The sequence below is a fragment of the Salvelinus alpinus genome, chromosome 13, assembly GCF_045679555.1.
Source record: "Salvelinus alpinus chromosome 13, SLU_Salpinus.1, whole genome shotgun sequence".
Taxonomy (NCBI): Eukaryota; Metazoa; Chordata; class Actinopteri; order Salmoniformes; family Salmonidae; genus Salvelinus; species Salvelinus alpinus.
In genome coordinates, this window is record NC_092098.1 from 36,586,304 (window position 1) to 36,606,681 (window position 20,378).

The window sequence follows — 20,378 nt, forward strand, 5'->3', positions numbered from 1 at the left end:
CAATTTGAACATGCTCTTTTTGAACTGTCTGCATAGTTTGTCTGAAAACTGAACCCAACTACTAAATACGCTGACATCAGCTATTGTTTAAATGTGATTCATAATGACTCTGATCCCAATTAGACAATTTCATTGAAAAATTCAATCCAAGTTTTAAAATGCATCTGAGTCAATGGTGAGAAGTTAAAACCACTTGGACCATGAATTAGATCACTAACGTTAGTGTAAAGATTCATTTTATTAAAAAGATCCCGCCATTTACATTGAAAATGAAAGAAAACCCCAAATCATTTAGCTTAAAAAAAAAAAAAAAAAAAGACAAACTGGAGTAAAACGCACAGAATGCAAAAAAAAAAAAAGACTAAAACAAGCCATTGAAATGTACATGATGGAAAAAGGAGTTTGGGAATCCTTTGTACATACAGATGAAATAATGCCAAAGCCAGAGGATGAAAAGCAAGGGATAAATTAAAAAATGACAGGAGAAAGAAATCAAATACATAGACAAAGGTGTAAAATGGCTTCAAGCCCCGAGGCAAACGGGGACAGCGGAACAGGAGAGGGCAGGGAGCGGTCTCACCCCCATGGTCAGTCGGCATCAGGAGTGGGGCTTTTCCTCTGGCTCGGAGACCTGGATCGACTGACACAAGGGATGAAGACCGTTAGCATTTTCAGTGGAGCACGACCTTCGAAACAAAACAAGAACATTAGCATAGCTATTCTTTAAGCATAGTGCACCAGGCAGTGTGGAGAGCACTCAAACCACTAATCCTAATTGAAAATATAATTGTGTTTAGATACAGGGGGCAAAAATGGTAGAAACTGAAAGTTGAACGAGCATCTGGAAATCCCAATTACTACACAATAGCGAGTAATCTGGGATAAAACTGGAAAAAGACTACATCGGTGGTGCAGAAGATGGGAAAACCAGTTTAGACAGGTGACCCGTTTTGACCAGTTGAATTTAACTGTCTCCAGTACCACATGCATGAATAAAAATAGTCTTATGTCAGTGCCACATGACAGAAAACAAATATGTAGGGGTGTGAAGATTGAAGTTCAATACCTGTCCCTCTTGGTGGTGGCTGAGCGGGACTTGGACCGGGAGCGAGATCTGGAGACGCTGCGCGCCCTGGGGCGGGACACGGACCGGGAGCGACTGCAGAGGAAACGGCATGATGGTCAGTAGGCAAGATGGGGACTAAATCCTCATTGCAATACTGGTTATTTTTTGTACTGGCAGCCAATTTCATTCCACTTCAAGCACTAGCTAAGTTTCCATCAATTTGTCAAATATTTTAGCAAATATAATATTGGCATTTTACCAACAGAGGTATTTGTCATCAAACTGGCTTCTTGTGAATAAAAGGCTGTCTGTAATGACAGTGCACTGTCTACTTTCATTTACAGAAAAATCAAAATAAATCCATCCCATTTTTTTACTTTGTCAATGGTTTTTGCACAAAAAGTCTGCGATAAACAAATGCACACTTGTCTTGACACCCATCTATTGGAAAGGAGCATCAAGCTTATCACGATGCACTTCCATCCACCTTGTGAAGTTAATCACAATTTATTGAAACTGTAGCCTAATATAGTGTGCACGCTTTTTTAAGTCTAAGTGAGAACCACGCCACACTACCGCAATATTGTTATTCTATCAACAATGGCTAAGAGGGCACACCTTGAGCTTCGATAAAACATTTCAGGTTTCTTAGTTTTTCCCCCTTGTGTTTCTCAAATTTCCTTAGTGTTTCGTGCATTACTACTCACACAGGTAGAATTTTGGAATACGAATCGCTGGGTACTCACCGTCCACCTGACCTCCTAGAAATCCCTGAAACAGAACAATAGACCCGAGGAGCCGAGGTGCTTGGGAGTCCTACCAGAGAGTAGGCAGAAAAGACGCCCGACGGCGAGGCAGACGTGGCGGGGTCTTAATCTCACTAAAATGCTGGGCAACCAGTCTTCCATTACAGATTATTAATTGACGACAGCTCAGCGTTCAACACCATAATGCCCTCAAAGCTCATCACTAAGCTAAGGATCCTGGGACTAAACACCTCCCTCTGCAATTGGATCCTGGACTTCCTGACGGGCCGCCCCCAGGTGGTGAGGGTAGGTAGCAACACTAGAGCCCCTCAGGGGTACGTGCTCAGTCCCCTCCTGTACTCCCTGTTCACCCACGACTGCATGACCAAGCACGACTCCAACACCATAATTAAGTTTGCAGACGACACAGTGGTAGGCCTGATCACCGACAACGACGAGAGCATATAGGGAGGTCTGAGACTTGGCCGGGTGGTGCCAGAATAACAACCTATTCCTCAACGTAATCAAGACAAAGGAGATGATTGTGGAATACAGGGAAAAAAGGACCGAGCACGCCCCCATTCTCATCGACAGGGCTACAGTGGAGCAGGTTGAAAGCTTCAAGTTCCTTGGTGTCCACATCACTAACAAACTAACATGGTCCAAACACACCAAGACAGTCATTAAGAGGACACGACAAAACCTATTCCCCCTCAGGAGATTGAAAAGATTTGGCAGATCCTGAAGAGTGACTGATTGCATCACTGCCTGGTACGGCAACTGCTCGGCCTCCGACCGCAAGGCACCACAGAGGTTAGTGCTTACGGCCCAGCACATCAGTGGGGCTAAGCTGCCTGCCATCCAGGACCTCTATACCAGGCGGTGTCAGAGGACCCTAAAAATTGTCAAAGACCCCAGCCATACTGTTCTCTCTGCTACCACATGGCAAGCGGTACCGGAAACGCCAAGTCTAGGACCAAAAGGCTTCTCAACAACTTTTACCCCCAAGCCATAACACTCCTGAACAGGTAATCAAATGACTACCCGGACTATTTGCATTGTGTCCCGCCAACCCCTCTTTTACGCTGCTGCTACTCTTCTATGTTCATCATCTATACCTACATATTACCTCAATTAGCCAGACTAACTGGTGCCCCCACACAGACTGTACCGGTACCACCTGTATAAAGCCTTTCACTGTTTTCTTTATATATTGTTTACCTAATACCTATTTTTTACTTTAAAATTGCACTGTTGGTTAGGGCTTGTAAGTAAGCATGTGAGAAATAAACTTTGATTTGATTATAGTACTCACCAATGTTCAATCATTATTGACCAAACTTTACAAACTCAGAGCAAGGATCTCCTTCCAGTGGGACATCAGATCCTGCAACACTTTTTTCCCCTGAGGCTTTGCTTTCCTCCGACATCCAGACAGATGATATACAACCAGCAGGTTTTAGTTTTGAGCAGATAGGAAGCGGGCTCTCTGGCAAGAGCGGTGGGCTCTGCTTTATGACCAACACATGGTGCGTTGGTGGAAACTTACAGGAACTTGAGTTTCTGCTCCGCCGACTTGGAATACTTGGTCATAAAATGTTGTCCTTTTTATCTTCGAGAGAGTTCACCAGGATTAATCGCCATAGGTGTGTACATCTCGCCCCAAGCCGACACCAAAAAGGCTCTCAAAGGTCTTCATTGGACCCTGAACAAACTGGAGACTGCATTCCAGGAGGCAGAGTACACTGTTGCAGGGGACTTAAATAAAAGTAATGAGAACCGTGCTCCCAAATTATTACCAACACATCAACTGTCTAACTCACGGAAATTCTACTCTTGACCATTGCTACACACCTTTGACACAGGTACAAGGCCCTCTCCCGTCCTTTTGGAAAATACGACCATGACCCCATCTTGCTTCTCCCCGCTTACAAACAAAGACTCTAGAGGGAAGTTCCGGTGATCAGGTCGGTAAAGCGTTGGTCCAACCAATCAGAATTCACGCTCCAATACTGTTTTGATCACGTGGACTGGAATGTGTTCCGGGTTGCCTCTGGAGATGTCAACGAATATGCACTCAGTCACCGGATCCATTTAAAAAAAAAAAATGCTTAGTTAATGTTTACCGATAGGATCTTTCAAAACGTACCTGAATCAAAAACCATTGATTAATAGCCCCCCCCCCCAAAAAAAAATATGTAATAAAAGTGTATTGATACCCTTGTAGGGAAACAGAGATGCTGCTTATAAACAGGGCAAGGTGACCGGGGACAATAATTGACTTACGCAGATTGATCATGGCGAAACAAGTAGAGACGAAGTGGAGGAGCAATTCAGCTGGTCGGATACAAGGCGTATGTGGCAGAGACTTCTAACAAACACAGATTACAAAAAGAAAGCCAGCCACATCATAGTCACCAACACCACCCTACCACACAAGGTAAACATATTCTTCTCAATATTTGAGCACAATGACCATGAGCTGCCGAGGAGAGCCCACGTTGAAAACGTGAGCTACATACTCAGTCTCTCCTGAGGAGATAAGTCTTTCAAAACGTGTTAACCTTAGCAAGTCTGCCAGCCCAGATTGCATCTCTAGCCATGCCCTGAGCATGTGTAGATCAGCTAGCTGTTATGTTCTGACATTTTCAATCTCCCCCTAGCTCAGGCCTCTATTCTAGAGGTCGACCGATTAATCAGGGCTGATTTCAAGTTTTCATAACAAAAACCGGTAATCGGTTGCAATGCCGATTACATTACACTCCACGAGGAGACTGCGTGGCAGGCTTACCACCTGTTACGCTAGTGCAGTAAGGAGCCACGGTAAGTTGCAAGCTAGCATTAAACTTCTTATAAAAAAACAACCAATCTAAACATAATCACTAGTTAAACTAGTAATATCATCAACCATGTGTAGTTATCTAGCTTGTCCTGCATTGCTTATAGTCAATGCGGTGCATGTTAATTTATCAAATCACAGCCTACTTCGCCAAACGGGTAATGATTTAACTAGCGCATTCACGAAGAAAGCACTGTCGTTGCACCAATGTGTACCTAACCACAAACCTCAATGCCTTAACTTCTCTAGGGTAAGGGGCAGCATTGGGAATTTAGGATGAAAAGCATGCCCAAATTAAACTGCCTGCTACTCAGCCATAAAAGCTAGAATATGCATATAATTAGTAGATTTGGATACACAACTCTGAAGTTTCTAAAACTGTTTGAATGATGTCTGAGTATAACAGAACTCATATGGCAGGCAAAAACCTGAGAAACAAATCCAACCAGGAAGTGGGAAATCTGAGGTTTGTAGGTTTGCCTATCCAATATACAGTGGGATATTGGTCATTTTACACTTCCTAAGGCTTCCACTAGAAGTCAACCGTCTTTAGACCCTTGTTTGATGCTTCTACTGTGAAGTGGGGGTGAAAGAGGGGATTGAGTCAGATTTCTGCCAGAGAGCCACGAGCTGACCATGCGCGTTCACCTGATAGATAGCTTGCGATCCATTGCATTTCTGAAGATTGTTGAAGATTTATGTTAAAAACATCTTAAAGATTGATTCTTGACATGTTTCTACGGACTGTAATGGAACTTTGACTATCTGCACCTAGTGATTGCGCGTCATTTTTGGACAAATGATGGACATTACCGAACAAAACAAACATTTGTGGAACTGGGATTCCTGGGAGTGCATTCTGATGAAAATCAAAGGTAAGTGAATATTTATAATGCTATTTCCGACTTCTGTTGACTACACAACATGGCGGATATCTGTTTGGGTTGTGTTGGTCTCTGAGCGCTGTACTCAGATTATAGCATGGTGTGCTTCTTCCGTAAAGTTTATAAAAAAATAAAAAATAAATGTTTTAATCTGACACAGCGGTTGCATTAAGGAGAAGTATATCTAAAATTCCATGATTTACAGGTGTATCTTTTAGCAATGTTTATTATGAGTATTTCTGTAAATTGATGTGGCTCTGCAAAATCACCGGATGTTTTGGAACTACTGAACATAACGCGCCAATGTAAACTCAGATTTTTGGATATAAATATGAACTTTACCGAACAAAACATACATGTATTGTGTAACATGAAGTCCTATGAGTGTCATCTGATGAAGATCAAAGGTTAGTAAAATGTTAGTGATTAATTTTCTCTATTTCTGCTTTTTGTGACTCCTCTCGTTGGCTGGGAAAATGGCTGTTTTTCTGTGACTTGGCGGTGACCTAACATAATCGTTTGGTGTGCTTTCGTCGTAAAACCTTTTTGAAATTGAACACTGTGGCTGGATTTACAACAAGTGTATCTTTAAAATGGTGTAAAATACTTGTATGTTTGAGGAATTTTAATTATGGGATTTCTGTCGTTTTGAATTTGGCGCCCTGCAGTTTCACTGGCTGTTGAGGCGGGACGCTACCGTCCCACATACCCTAGTGAGGTTAAAATCAATACACAAGCATATTTTTTTTACCTGCATATTTGGTTAATATTGCTTGCTAACATGAATTTATTTTAACTAGGGAAATTGTGCCACTTCTCTTGTTCTGCGTTCTGTTCTGTGCAAGCAGAGTCAGGGTATATGGAGCAGTTTGGGCCGCCTGGCTCGTTGCAAACTGTGTAAAGACCATTTCTTCCTAACAAAGCCCATAATGAACTTGCCAGAATTTTACATAATTATGACATAACATTGAAGGTTGTGCAATGTAACAGCAATATTTACACTTAGGGATACCACCAGTTCGATAAAATACAGAACGGTTCCGTATTTCACTGAAAGAATAAATGTTTTGTTTTCGAAATGTTTTCCTGATTTGACCATATTAATTACCTACGGCTCGTATTTCCATGTGTATATTATAATTATGCCTTTGATTTGATAGTCTGATTTGATAGAGCATTCTGAGAGGTGGTAGGTAGCAGCAGGCTCGTAAGCATTCGTTCTAACAGCACTTTCCTGCGTTTGCCAGCAGCTCTTCGCTGTGCTTCAAGCATTGCGCTGTTTATGACTTCAAGCCTATCAACCCCCGAGATTAAGCTGGCAATACTATAGTGCCTATAAGAACATCCAATAGTCAAAGGTATACGAAATACAAATGGTAGAGAGAAATAGTCCTATAATAACTACAACCTAAAACGTCTTACCTGGGAATATTGAAGACTCATGTTAAAAGGAACCACCAGCTTTCATATGTTCTCATGTTCTGAGCAAGGAACTTAATAAACGTTAGCTTTTTTTACATGGCACATATTGCACTTCTACTTTCTTCTCCAACACTTTGTTTTTGCATTATTTAAACCAAACATAATTCTTTATTTATTTGAGACTAAATTGATTTTATTCATGTATTATATGAAGTATTGTTGTAATTGTCATTACAAAATATATTTTTTAAATAACAAAATAATAAAAAATAAAAAAATATATATATTTTTAAGTAATAAAAAAATTAATTTAATAAATGTTTTATTTAAATCGGCCGATTAACTTCTTGCCGCACGGATCCCTTTAGCGGGATCATTTTCGCAAACAACCGCTGAATTGCAGAGCGCCAAATAAATAAATAAATACAAATATTTATAATCATGAAATCACAAGTGAAATATACCAAAACACCAGTTTAGCTTGTTGTTAATCCACCTATCGTGTCAGATTTTGAAAATATGCTTTACAGCGAAAGCAATCCAAGCGTTTGTGAGTTCATCACTAGACAAAACAGTAAGAACAGCTAGCCTCAAATTAGCTTGGTCACGCAATTCAGAAAAGCAATAAAATTAATAGCTTACCTTTGATAATCTTCGGATGTTTGCACTCACGAGACTCCCAGTTACACAATAAATGTAATTTTTGTTCGATAAAGATACGTTTTATAATCAAAAACCGCCATTTGGTTTGCGCGTTATGTTCAGAAAACCACAGGCTCGTTCCGGACCTGAAAGGCAGACAAATTCCAAAAAGTATCCGTAATGTTCGTAGAAACATGTCAAACGGTTTTTTATAATCAATCCTCAGGTTGTTTTTAACATACATAATCGATAATATTTCAACCGGACGGTAACCTATTCAATACTACAGAGAAAGAAAATGTCGAGCTACATCTCTCACGCACAGGAACTAATCAAAGGACACCTGACGCGTTTTGAAAAATCTCGCCAATTTTTCAAAATAAAAGCTTGAAACTATGTCTAAAGCCTGGTCACAGCCTGAGGAAGCCATTGGAAAAGGAATCTGGTTGATACCCCTTTAAAAATGGAGGGGCAGGCAACGGAACAGGGATTTTTCCAAATAAAAGGCACTTCCGGGTTGGATTTCCTCAGGTTTTCGCCTGCAAAATCAGTTCTGTTATACTCACAGACAATATTTTGACAGTTTTGGAAACTTTTGAGTGTTTTCTATCCTAATCTGTCAATTCTATGCATATTCTAGCATCTGGACCCGAGAAATAGTCAGTTTACCTTGGGAACGTTATTTTTCTAAACATAAAAATTCTGCCCCCCAGCTGAAAGAAGTTAATCGGTATCGGCTTTTTTTGGTCCTCCAATAAACCGGTATCGGCTTTTTTTGGTCCTCCAATAAACCGGTATCGGCGTTGAAAAATCATCGGTCTACCTCTACTCTATACCCACCTGCTTCAAGATGTCCACTATCATACCTGTGCACAAGAAAAGGTAAGTGAGCCAACTGAATGACTACCGACCAGTAGCACGCACTTCCACCATCAGTGCTTCGAGAGGCTAGTCAAAGACCATATCGCTTCCTCCCTCAACCCTTTCCAATTTGCCTACCGCCCTGACAGATCCAAGGACAACGCAATCGCCTTTGCCCTGCACACTGCCCTTACCCACTTGGACAAAAGAAATGCATGTTAGAATGATGTTCATCGACTACAGCTCGGTCTTCAATGCCATAGTGACCTATAGTGGGGCGTCAGGTAGCCTAGTGGTTAGAGCGTTGGACTAGTAACCGAAAGGTTGTGAGATCAAATCCCAGAGCTGGCAATGTAAAAATCTGTCATTCTGCCCCTGAACACTCTTCCTAGGCCGTCATTGAAAATAAGAATTTGTTCTTAAAACTTCTTGTCAATAGGGGGGCGCTATTTTCACTTTGGAAAAAATCGTGCCCAATTTAAACGGCCTCGTACTCTATTCTAGATCATACAATATGCATATTATTATTACTGTTGGATAGAAAACACTCACGTTTCTAAAACTGTTTGAATTATATCTGTGAGTAAAACAGAACTCATTTGGCAGCAAACTTCCAGACAGGAAGTGAAAATTCTGAAAATGGGGCTCTGTTTCAGGGCCTGCCTATTCAATTGCCTTATATTTATCGATATGCATGCACTTCATACGCCTTCCACTAGATGTCAACAGGCAGTGGAAGGTGGAATGGGGTGTCTAGCTTGATCTGAGGTCGAACAAGAGCTTTTGGAGTGGCAGGTCAGGAATTTCCTTTGTCTACCAAGGCGCGAGGCGGAGCTCGACATTAGCTTCTGAAAAGCTTTCGGTTTACACGGCGAATATCTCCGGCTCTGATTTTATTTGATACATGTGATAATATAATCGTAAAGTAGATTTTTTCAACAGAGTTTTATCAGTTTATTCAACGTTTATTGGGACTGAGTTTTCTATTCTTTGCGTCAAGAGAGGGTGGGAACGTTATCAACCTTGGCTAGCATTGTGGCGCGAATTCGACAGAAGGACATTCTAAAACCAAACAACGATTTATTCTGGACCAAGGACTCCTTGTACAAGATTGATGGAAGCTCAGCAAAAGTAAGAACAATTTATGATGTTATTTCGTATTTCTGTGTAAATTGTTGAGTCCTTTTCTCCGCCGTTTTGGTGAGTGCTGTCTCACAATAACGCAAGCTGTACGTTATGGTAAAGTTTTTTGTTTTTTTTAATCTAACACGGTGGTTGCATTAAGAACCAGTGTATCTTTCATTTGCCATACAACAAGTATTTTTATGTAAAGTTTATGATGAGTTCTTTGGTCAGATTAGGTGAGTGTCCAAAATAGCTCCGGACATTCTGGGGAAATGTTGCTACATATTCACAATGTATAACCACGGTTTGCAGCTCAAAATATGCACATTTTCGAACAAAACATAAGTGTATTGTATAACCTGATGTTATAAGACTATCATCTGATGAAGTTGTTCAAGGTTAGTGAATAATTTTATATCTTTTGCTGGTTTTTGCGATAGCTACCTTTTGCGGTGAATAAAGGCATTTGTGTGTTTGGCTATTGTGGTAAGCTAATATAATTCTATATTGTGTTTTAGCTGTAAAACACTTTTTCTTTTTTTTTTTTTTCTTTTTTTAAATCTGAAATATTGGCTGGATTCACAAGATGTTTATCTTTCATTTGCTGTACAACATGTATTTTTCATAAATGTTTTATGATGAGTATTTATGCATTTCACGTTGCTCTCTGTAATTATTCTGGCTGCTTCGGTGCTATTTGTGATGGTAGCTGCAATGTAAAACTATGATTTATACCTCAAATATGCACATTTTTCGAACAAAACAAATGTATTGTATAACATGTTATAAGACTGTCATCTGATGAAGTTGTTTCTTGGTTAGTGACTAATTATATCTATTTGGTCGGTTTTGTGATAGCTACCTATGCGGTAGAAACATGGTGAAAATATGCGGTTGAGTCTTTGGCTATTGCGGTTAGCTAATAGAAATACAGTGTTTTCGCTGTAAAACATTTTAAAAATCGGAAATGATGGCTGGATTCACAAGATGTTTATCTTTCATTTGCTGTATTGGACTTGTGATTTCATGACAATTATATTATATGATATCTCTGTCCCGTTAGGCTAGGCTAGTCAGCTTTTTTGATGAGGATGCTCCCGGATCCGGGATGGGTATCACTGAAAGGTTAACTGACTTGTCTAGTTAAAAAAAGGTAAAATAAAAAAAATAAGCTCATTACAAAGCTCAGAACCCTGGGTCTGAACTCCTCCCTTTGCAACTGAGTCCTGGACTTCTTGACGGGCCACCCCCAGCCTGTCCCTGAGGGCCCTCAGTTTTCTGGCGCACCAGAGAGCATACTGTTGGACTGCATCACAGCCTGGTACAGCAACTCCACCGCTGTGGACCGCAATGCTCTTCAGAGGGTGATACGTGCAGCCGAACGCACCATTGGGTGCCCTACAGGACACCTACAGCACCAGGTGTGGCAGGAAGATCATCAGGGACACCAGCCACGCCTTGTTCTCCCCGCTTCAATCACTCAGATGCAGGCAGTACAGGAGCATGATGCTAAAAACTGAACCACTGGTCAATAGTTTCTACCCTCAGGCTGCTGAATAACCACGACTAGTCAGCTCCCCCGCCAAGGACATTTCTCTCCATTTCTCTCCTGACATTTCTCTATGGTCATTCCACCCCACCAACAGCGTTTACTCTGCCTCCACCCCAATGGACACTTATTCATTCATCACTGCCTCAGTTATTATTATGTATAGTGTTATTTATATAGTTCATTTTATAACAATTTTCATTATTTCACTAGTCCTGCATGTTGGAGCTCAAAGCCTAATATTTTCACTGTACCCTGCAATCACACCTGCAACTCTGTACGTGACCATAAGAATCTGAAACAATTGCACAAGAAATTGTTTATGCCTCAATTCACCGCATAATCTAATCAACAAAAAAATACCCACCCTCGTCTAGCGGATTTTGTTTTGCCGATATTTAACAATTTTAGTTTCCATCAGGGTTTTCTTGTTTACCCAACAGGTACTTTACTCACAAAAATAGTTGAATGGAAACTTGGTTATTGGCATACATTCAACATATAGCAATTATCAGGTCTTCTAGTCAGATTGTAGATTAGCTCTACTTTAAACCGTGCCAAAGTCCTGTATTATTCTCCCAAGGAATAGATTTCACCAGTAAGCTGCCTCTGCCATGACAGTACAGCCTTGGGTGCAATATAGGTTGTTTTTCAACATTGATGAAAACCCCTTAGAGGGGGCAGTGGCGACACTACACAAAATGAAAGTAGCACTTAAATTGATTGTATCAGTCATTACTTTCAGTTGCATAATCTGTCTCAATAAGAGCTGGACGATGGGCCTACCATGTAGAAAGACCACTTCATTACTGACTATCGTGTATGTGAGCCTTACCTTGCTGCTCTGCGCACTGGACTTCTGGACGACCTGCGCACTGGACTTCTGGACGACCTGCGCACTGGACTTCTGGACGACCTGCGCACTGGACTTCTGGACGACCTGCGCACTGGACTTCTGGACGACCTGCGCACTGGACTTCTGGACGACCTGCGCACTGGACTTCTGGACTTGGAACGTGCTGGGGACCCAGATCTACTGTGCAAAGACAATACCCTCAGCGTCATCATGTCATTTATTCAAAGCTGCTCTATCCACTATAAGCAAACTAAGGGTTGGGTGCCTATAGTGCCTTTAGAAAGTCTTCAAACTCCTTGACTTTATCTACTTTGTGTTACAGCCTGAATTTAATATGGATTAAATTGTGATTGTATCTCTGACCTACACACAATACCCCATGTCAAAGTGGAATCATGTTTTTATTATTATTAAAAAATAAAAGTTTTGAGTCAATAGGTATTCAACTCTGTTAATGGCAAGCCTAAATAGGTTCTGGGGGGGGGGGGGGGGGGGAATGTGGTTAACTATTCACATAATATATTGCATGGACTTACTATGTGAAATTATAGTTTACCATGGTTTTTTGAATGACTACCTCAGCTGTTAAAAAAAAATACACCCAATAATAGCATAGAATTTCAAACAGATTCAACCACAAAGACCAAGGAGTTTTTCCAATGCCTCGCAAAGGGCACCTATTGGTAGATGGGTAAAAACAAAACAAAAAAAGCAGACATTGAATAACCCGTTGAGCATGGAGAAGTCCTTAATTACACTTTGGATGGTGTATCAATACACCCAGTCACTAAAGATACACACGACCTTCCTAACCCAATTGCCGGAAAGGAAGGAAACCGCTCAGGGATTTCACCATGAGGCCAAACAGTTGAGTTTTATGGCTGTGATAGGCAAAAACTGAGGCTGGACCAACAACATCCACAATACTATCCTAATGGACAGTGAAAAGGAAGCCCACACAAAATAAAAAATATTCCAAAACATGCATCATGTTAGCAATAAGGCACTAAAGTAAAACTCGCAAAAGACGTGGCAGAGAAATTAACTTCATGTCCTGAATACAAAGCGTTATCTTCGGGACGAATCCAACTCAACACATCACGGAGTACCACTTCATATTTTCAAGCATAGTGGTGGCTGCATCATGTTATGGGTATGCTTGGCATCGGCAAGGACTATTGAGTTTTTTTTAAAGGATAAAAAATATGTGGAAGAGCTAAGCACAGGCAAAATCCTAGCAGAAAACCTGTTTGTCTGCTTTCCAACAGACACTGGGAGACTAATTCACCTTTCAGCAGGACAATAACCTAAAACAGTTGCTTATCAAGATGAAATTGAATGTTCCTTAGTTTTTACTTAAATCGGCTTGTAAATCTATGGCAGGACTTAAATGGCTGTCCAGCAATGATCAACAACCAACCTGACAGTTTATTTGTCCATTGATTATTAAAATAAATAATTGGACAATCCATGTGTGCAAAGCTCAGATTTACACAGAAAGACTCAGCTGTAATCACTGCCAAAGGTGATTCTAAAATGTAGTGACTCAAGGGGTTGAATACTTATGCATTAGCATTTTTTAACAATGTGATTAAACTTTGTTGCTTCTTGTTGAAACAAGCAAATGAGTCTTCGGTTGCCTAGGCAACACCCCCTCAATGCAGCAGCAAACAGAAATATAATTAATAGAACAGGCTTGGAACCGCTAACCTTGGTAATCAAATTCTGCTAGTGTACCCACAAGTTTCTTCCACTTTGACAGAGTATTGTGTAGATCGTTGACAAAAAAAAGGACAATGAAATCAATTTTAATCCCACAACGTAGAAAAATCAAGGGGTGTGAACACTTCCTGAAGGCACTGTAGTTGGGATGATAGCTACAAACTAAGCCAGAAAAAAATACAATAAAGAGAAAAATATGTTCACCAATTTCTGCAGTAGATTAAGTCTTACCTGCTTTTGCGCTTTGAGTATGATGGGGATTTATAACACCTGCTGGAGGGAGATAAGGGAACTCATAAAGCTATTAATAGCAATTAAGAGAACACTGATCTGAATCAGTCAGGTAGGTCTCTTCAAATTTCAGACAGGTTCGAGTTCGGCTAGAACAATAAATGATCAAATAAAGAGACCAAGTCTTTCAAAAGATAGTTTGCCCTTTAGAGTCAACTTGCAGGGGTCCTTTTGTGACACAGAACCACTCACCGGTCGCGGCCGTTGCTTCGGCTGCGTGAGCGGTAACGCCTTCCTCTGGACCTTGACCGTGAGCGGGACCTGGGAGAGGATCATTGATCAAATATGTGCAGTAGAAAGGTGTAGCATTTAAAGACAAGTATGTATCATGCCTCCACAAAAAGTACATTCTCTTGGAGCCACTCAACAAGTGGCTCCAATGTCATTCAACAAGTGACATTCCAATAACAGACATTCTGGAGAAGACCGCCTCTACACTGTACCTGCTGCGGCGGCCACCCCCCCTCTTGCTAAAGCGATAGCAGTCATATGCATAATGGCCATTCTCGCCACATTGGTAGCAGCGGTCGTTGGGGTCGAAGTGCCGGCGGCTGGGGCGGTCGTGGCGCGACTTGCGAGACATACCCGTTGACAACTCCACTCTTATGCGGGCACCACAGAGCACTCTGAAACATGACAATGGTTTAAGAATAGATGGCATTTTGGGGCATACAATTGAGGAAAAATCAGAAAAAATATTTTATGTTGAAGTCCAAGTGTCATAGATTGAGCCCTTTGAATCCAATCATTATTGTGCTGCTGCTGTATGCAATTCAACCACACGTGTACTCACTTGCCGTCCATGCCCTTCGTCGCATCCTCAGCATCTCTGGGATCTTCGTACTCGACAAAGGCAAAACCAGGTGGGTTTCTGGCCACCCAGACACTGCGCAAAGGTCCATAGTAGCTGAACGCCCGCTCCAACTCCCCCTTGGCAGCACCGTTGCCTAGGTCACCTACATACACCTTGCAGTCAGTGTTACGCGAGGAGCTTCGTGATGACGAGTAGGACATTTTAAAATCTGAAACCAGATAAAGGAGTGGCAAACAGACATTGAAGCACCATGCAGATCTCCAGAACTAGGTGGGTAGGAAATAATCACCAACTCATCATTTTATGAAAAGATTGAATTTATCCAGAAGCTCATGTTATGGGAACACCCTGTCAACAATGAAATCGTTTCAGCACAAGCTACAAAGAGGCGAAATCAAGGTGAGCTAGCTCGCTACAACATTAGCTAACATTAAAGGGCAACCGCACTTGGCCTCTTATTAAATAAAAAACTAATTAATGTGTGGCTGCAGACAGCCTGATGTCTTGATTTAGATCATTAAGAAATGCTGTGTGTTAGTTTGATGAGTGTGTGTTCGCAGTTGGCATGAGTTGCTGGTGTGCAACTGTGGCCAAGTTGGTTTTACTTTGAATCGCCGGGGCTAGTCAGGGACCGTCAATAAATTACACAGTAAATTATAATATTTTCATGTTCCACACCTTTTAGTTCTCAAACGCTTTCAATATTTGTATAAGATTTTCTGCAATTTATAGTTGTTTGAGGTTAAGTCATTGAAATTTGGAGCTATTTGGAATGTTATTGTCCCATGTACACTAATTTACCAATGGCCCCTAACTAGCCCCATAAGGATATGCAAAGTCAACCCAAATTTACCACAGGAATTACAAATCGGGTCAACTGCCCCCGAGTGGCTTAGCGGTCTAAGGCACTGCACCTCAGTGCTAGAGGCATCACTTCAGACACCCTGGTTTGAATCCAGACTATCACAACTGCCGTGATTGGGAGTCCCATAGGGCGGCGCACAATTGGCCCAGCGTCGTCCGGGTTTGGCCGTCATTGTAAATAACTTGTTCTCAACTGACTTGCCTAGTTAAATAAAGGTCACACACACCAAATTGATCACTATTTGTGTGCTGCCAGCAGGTTTGAATCAAACCCAACCAGGTTTGCTATATCAGCAGCTTTCCCGACAAATTAGGCTACTTTGAAAAGTATGTCGCAGGTGAAAATGTATTGGTCGCAGCTTTTTGAGCTATGTCAAAATTGCAGTGCGGCCATCATGGCATCGAATTATTATTTATTTTATCTGTGCCCTGCTGCTACTGACTATCAGGCAGTGAGGCAGGCGGTTATTGAGAATGAGTGGTGCGGAGGGCTGTGTGTTGAGCACAGTCATTGGTGTTGAGAAAGCGCCGCAGCAGAGTCAAGTGCGCGAGAAGAGCAGCACGAGTTGCTTCCTGACCACCCACAGTCCTACCAATCATTACTAGAGCCTACACAGCAGGGGAGATAAAATTAGAAATAATCATCCAACAATTCCAGAGAGAGGATTCAATATTGTGCTTTCTCTCTGGGTATGCTATATAGTCGGAGATGGTCCAAACAGACTCAAGGACAGCCCTGGGACGATAGATCCAAAATTCATACAACTAAGCCTACTGTACATAAAAATATATTTTAAAAAAGCAATGAGGCTGGCGCAACAGATCAGAACGTTTAGCTTAAAATGTTGATATCAACTATTATTTATTCACATTACAAGCACAGCAATGCGCACACAGGAGTAGGCGATGGACAAAGGATCCTAAATGCAAATGACACCACAGATTAAAATATCCATTCGAAATGTTGAAAGAGGGGAGATCTATAGATGCAACAAGGGTTGCTAATATGACTAGGATTGTGAATGCCGACTGCCTTCGCTCAGATTGCCAAGTGGGTGATGTGCGCCGGTGCACCGGCCTTTCTCTCAACTTGTGACCATTTGATCTGAAGAACCTGTGCCTCAATTACATCAACAGAACCAAGACTTTAGATGTTAATGTTAATTAAAAGTCAAGTTTGGTTACATTTCTGGCATATCCCTCATGTAAGCGTCACTGTGGACATGAGGCTGTACGTAGCCAATAACGCTTAAAACCTAGGCTATACTTTTACATGTAGACTAATTGTGTACATTTATGCAAAATAGATTTAAGTATTATTCCAATGTTGGAATTTTTAGGGGCAATCTTTTAAATGTCAATTGCTGGCTCTGTTGACATACCCATTTATCAATTTCAGTAGTAGGCTACCAGTAATAATAATAATAATTTGGTACTGGTCATCTTCAGTTTGGGACGATTTAAATTGCACTTTGGGATGATGGTGGGAAAAAAAGTTTGCCTCAAGCCCTGTATGTAGCACTAGCGAGCCAACATTGGCTAGAAAGTTGAAGCCAGGAGAGAGAGGAACAGATTAACTTCATTACTGGCTAAAAAATTATCGTAGTAGTGACTGAATAATAGTATAATAAAACTTTATGTACTGGACTCACGATGGAAAGGAAAGAGGGACGAGAGCCATCTAGTTCCAGAGGGATTATGACTGGGAAAAAATAAAAAGCAAGATGCCTACAGCCACACATGAATGTAAAATGTTTTATTTAATAAAAGCAAACTGTTGGGGCTTTTCGATTTTTATACTCCAGTTTAAAAATCGATTTTAAAGCAATGTGCCTTGTTACACAATTTCACAATGTTTTCTTAACCATTCCCTATAATCACTAATATAGTTCAGATTAAATAATTTGTGTGACGAACCAATATCAGAAAGGGTGAAATGCTGAGAACAAGGTAAATCAATTTTACCAGTTGTATTAGAATTGTCATTATGGATACACATTATGGATAAATGTGGGAACTCCTCTAGCAGCGAAAAATGTTGGCCTAGTTCTCAGGCCTTGTGGGCGGACTTTGAGTAACTAACTGGTCAGCCAGACATGTACTTTTGATAACTACATAACGTTAACAACTGTAGCTAATGCATTGCAAGTAGCAGTAATTAGTTGTTACCGGTAAATGCGTAATTAAGCCGAGACCAATGCACACAATTAGCTCGCTTGCTAGCAACTGTGTGTGCCGTACAAAAAAGTGCGCGTACTGCGCTTGTCAGGAAGGATAGGCCGCACATTGGTTTCATACGGCTTTGTTCACCAAATAAGGCTATACAAGTAGGATAAATATCACGATATAAACACAGACTGCTTTAAATTTACACCAAGCATGTTTGATTTCCTAAATTTGATTTAAAACAAATTGTCGAAAACGCAGCTTGGACCACCATATTCAATGGCTGCCATACTCACTTGATGCAGATAGCTATGCTAACACTAGCCGCCTCAACTCAGCGAGTGAATGAACACCGTTTCCCGGTTGGCCTCAATCAGACGTCAGCTGAAAACACGAGTAAGAAAATGTAATTCTTTTTACGAGTTTATACATGTAATTAATGTCGTCTTCATTTCCTTAGCATAGTTACAAATCAAGCCGGGCACTCACCTTTTCCAGGTCCACCTTTCCCGTATTGACCTAGCTGTTAGCTCTTCACACAGAGCAGCAGCACGTTTTACAGATAACCCAGGGAAGGAAATACCGCCAGCCAACCGGAGAGCGCTTCTTCTTTCGGTTTCAAGGAGGAGGGATTTCCTCAATAGTAACATCCCATTGGTTCCTACAAACACTATGCACGGTTTCCACTAAAACCGTGCGTATACAAACTCAAAATTGGTGTAAAAATTAATGGGGGAAAATTGGAACTAGTGACGACTACTAGTCATGGTAAATACCAGCGACACGTCACACGCCAATTATACATTAACTTTGAATGGACTATTCCACAAGTTAGAAAAAATGGACTATTAAAATAAACAGGTGGATGGATGAATGAAACATTTTTCACAATTGGGTCTGGCTCCAGCCTAGCCCTTGAACATGACTCGAGCTTGAGGTAGTCACCTCATACAAATACTTGGGAGTATGGCTAGACGGTCGCAGCACATATCAAAACTACAGGCTAAAGTTAAATCTAGACTTGGTTTACTCTATCGTAATCACTCCTCTTTCACCCAGCTGCCAAACTAACACTGATTCAGATGACCATCCTAGATTACGGAGACATAATTTATGGATCGGCAGGTATGCTCTCGAGCGCCTAGATGTTCTCTACCATTCGGCCATCAGATTTGCCACCAATGCACTCTATACTCCTCCGTAAACTGGTCATCAATGTATACCCGTCGCGAGACCCACTGGTTGATGCTTATTTATAAAACCCTCTTGGGCACGCCTCCTTCCTATCTGAGATATCTACTGCAGCCCTCATCCTCCACATACAACACCCGTTCTGCCAGTCACATTCTGTTAAAGGTCCCCAAAGCACACACATACCTGGGTCGCGCGTCTTTTCAGTTCGCTGTAGCTAGCGACTGGAAAAATCTGCAACAAACACTCAAATTGAACAGTTTATCTCAATCTCTTAATTCAAAGACTCAATCATGGACACTCGTACTGACCGTTGTGGCTGCTTTGCGTGATGTATTGTTGTCTCTACCTTTTTGCACTTTCCGCTGTTGTCTGTGCCCAATAATGTTTGTACCATGTTTTGTGCTGCTACCATGTTGTTGTCATGCTCTGTTTCTACCATGCTATGTTGTTGTCTTAGGTCTCTCTTTATGTAGTGTTGTGTTGTCTCTCTTGTCGTGATGTGTGTTTTGTCCTATATTTATATTTTATGATTTATTTTTAATCCCAGCCCCCGCATGAGGCCTTTTGCCGTTTGGTAGGCCGCCATTGTAAATACGAATGTTCTTAACTGACTTGCCTAGTTAAATAAAGGTTAAATTAAAAAATAAATTAAAAAGACTCTCAGTTATATTACATTCAGTGGCGACCTGTCGTTCAGGGCAGGTGGGGCAGAGACCCACCAGTTTTGAGCCCAACATTTCTAGCACTTGCCTGTTTTGCATGTTATTTGGCATTAATATGTGTCACATATCTGTTTGCAAAAAATATATATATTTGAGTTAATAAAGCCGCATACAAACATGGTCTCTTTTTTGTTTTCTTGAGTAAGGCAGCTCCAAAATGCAGGTGTTTCAACCTAGCTCAGTGCTTTCTGTGGTGGTGGGGCAAGCCAGCAGAAAATATGGAGCGTTGCGCCGTGATTGGCTCAGTGTTCTGTCACTCATGGGGACACTAGTCACCTCCAAGTTTAAGGGTAGACTTAGAAAATTCTATCCCCTTGGGTACTGGAATAGAAGTGCCCGTCCAAGAAGGCTCAAGGTCATTGGCCACAGATAAAATGATGTCAAATCACATTATATGAACAGTAGCTTGGATTGGACTGATCATGTCAACATCATACTTTTAAAATCTTAGCTAGCAGTCATCATCATGAATCAAGTCAACAATCTACTGGCAAATCCTTTTTAATCCTTGTCATATGAAGAGAAATAATGAAGAGAAATTATAGATAAAACGTATCGGTGCTCATCGGCCATTGGACATTAACGATACACAAGTTGGAAATCGCAAATTCAACA

At 41.2% G+C, this 20,378-nt stretch overlaps 1 protein-coding gene across 23 annotated transcripts; it reads right to left on the reverse strand.

The window, feature by feature from the left end:
* Positions 1–219: 219 nt before the first annotated feature.
* LOC139537608 (serine/arginine-rich splicing factor 7-like) lies at positions 220–19,072 on the reverse strand. Of its 23 annotated transcripts, none has more exons than XM_071339115.1 (9): positions 18,337–19,072; positions 18,144–18,231; positions 14,797–15,025; positions 14,447–14,629; positions 14,196–14,264; positions 13,944–13,985; positions 11,970–12,167; positions 1,067–1,159; positions 220–640 (listed from the first exon to the last, which is right to left on the reverse strand). In XM_071339115.1, the coding sequence occupies exons 3-9, from the start codon at positions 15,015–15,017 to the stop codon at positions 589–591; spliced, it is 858 nt and encodes a 285-aa protein (XP_071195216.1). In that variant the 5' UTR covers positions 15,018–15,025; positions 18,144–18,231; positions 18,337–19,072; the 3' UTR covers positions 220–588. The 23 variants fall into 23 exon arrangements, with proteins under 23 accessions (XP_071195216.1, XP_071195213.1, XP_071195218.1 ...); XM_071339112.1 differs by having other exon boundaries at positions 11,970–12,170; positions 18,337–18,528; XM_071339117.1 differs by having other exon boundaries at positions 13,944–13,982; positions 18,337–18,489.
* Positions 19,073–20,378: the final 1,306 nt, after the last annotated feature.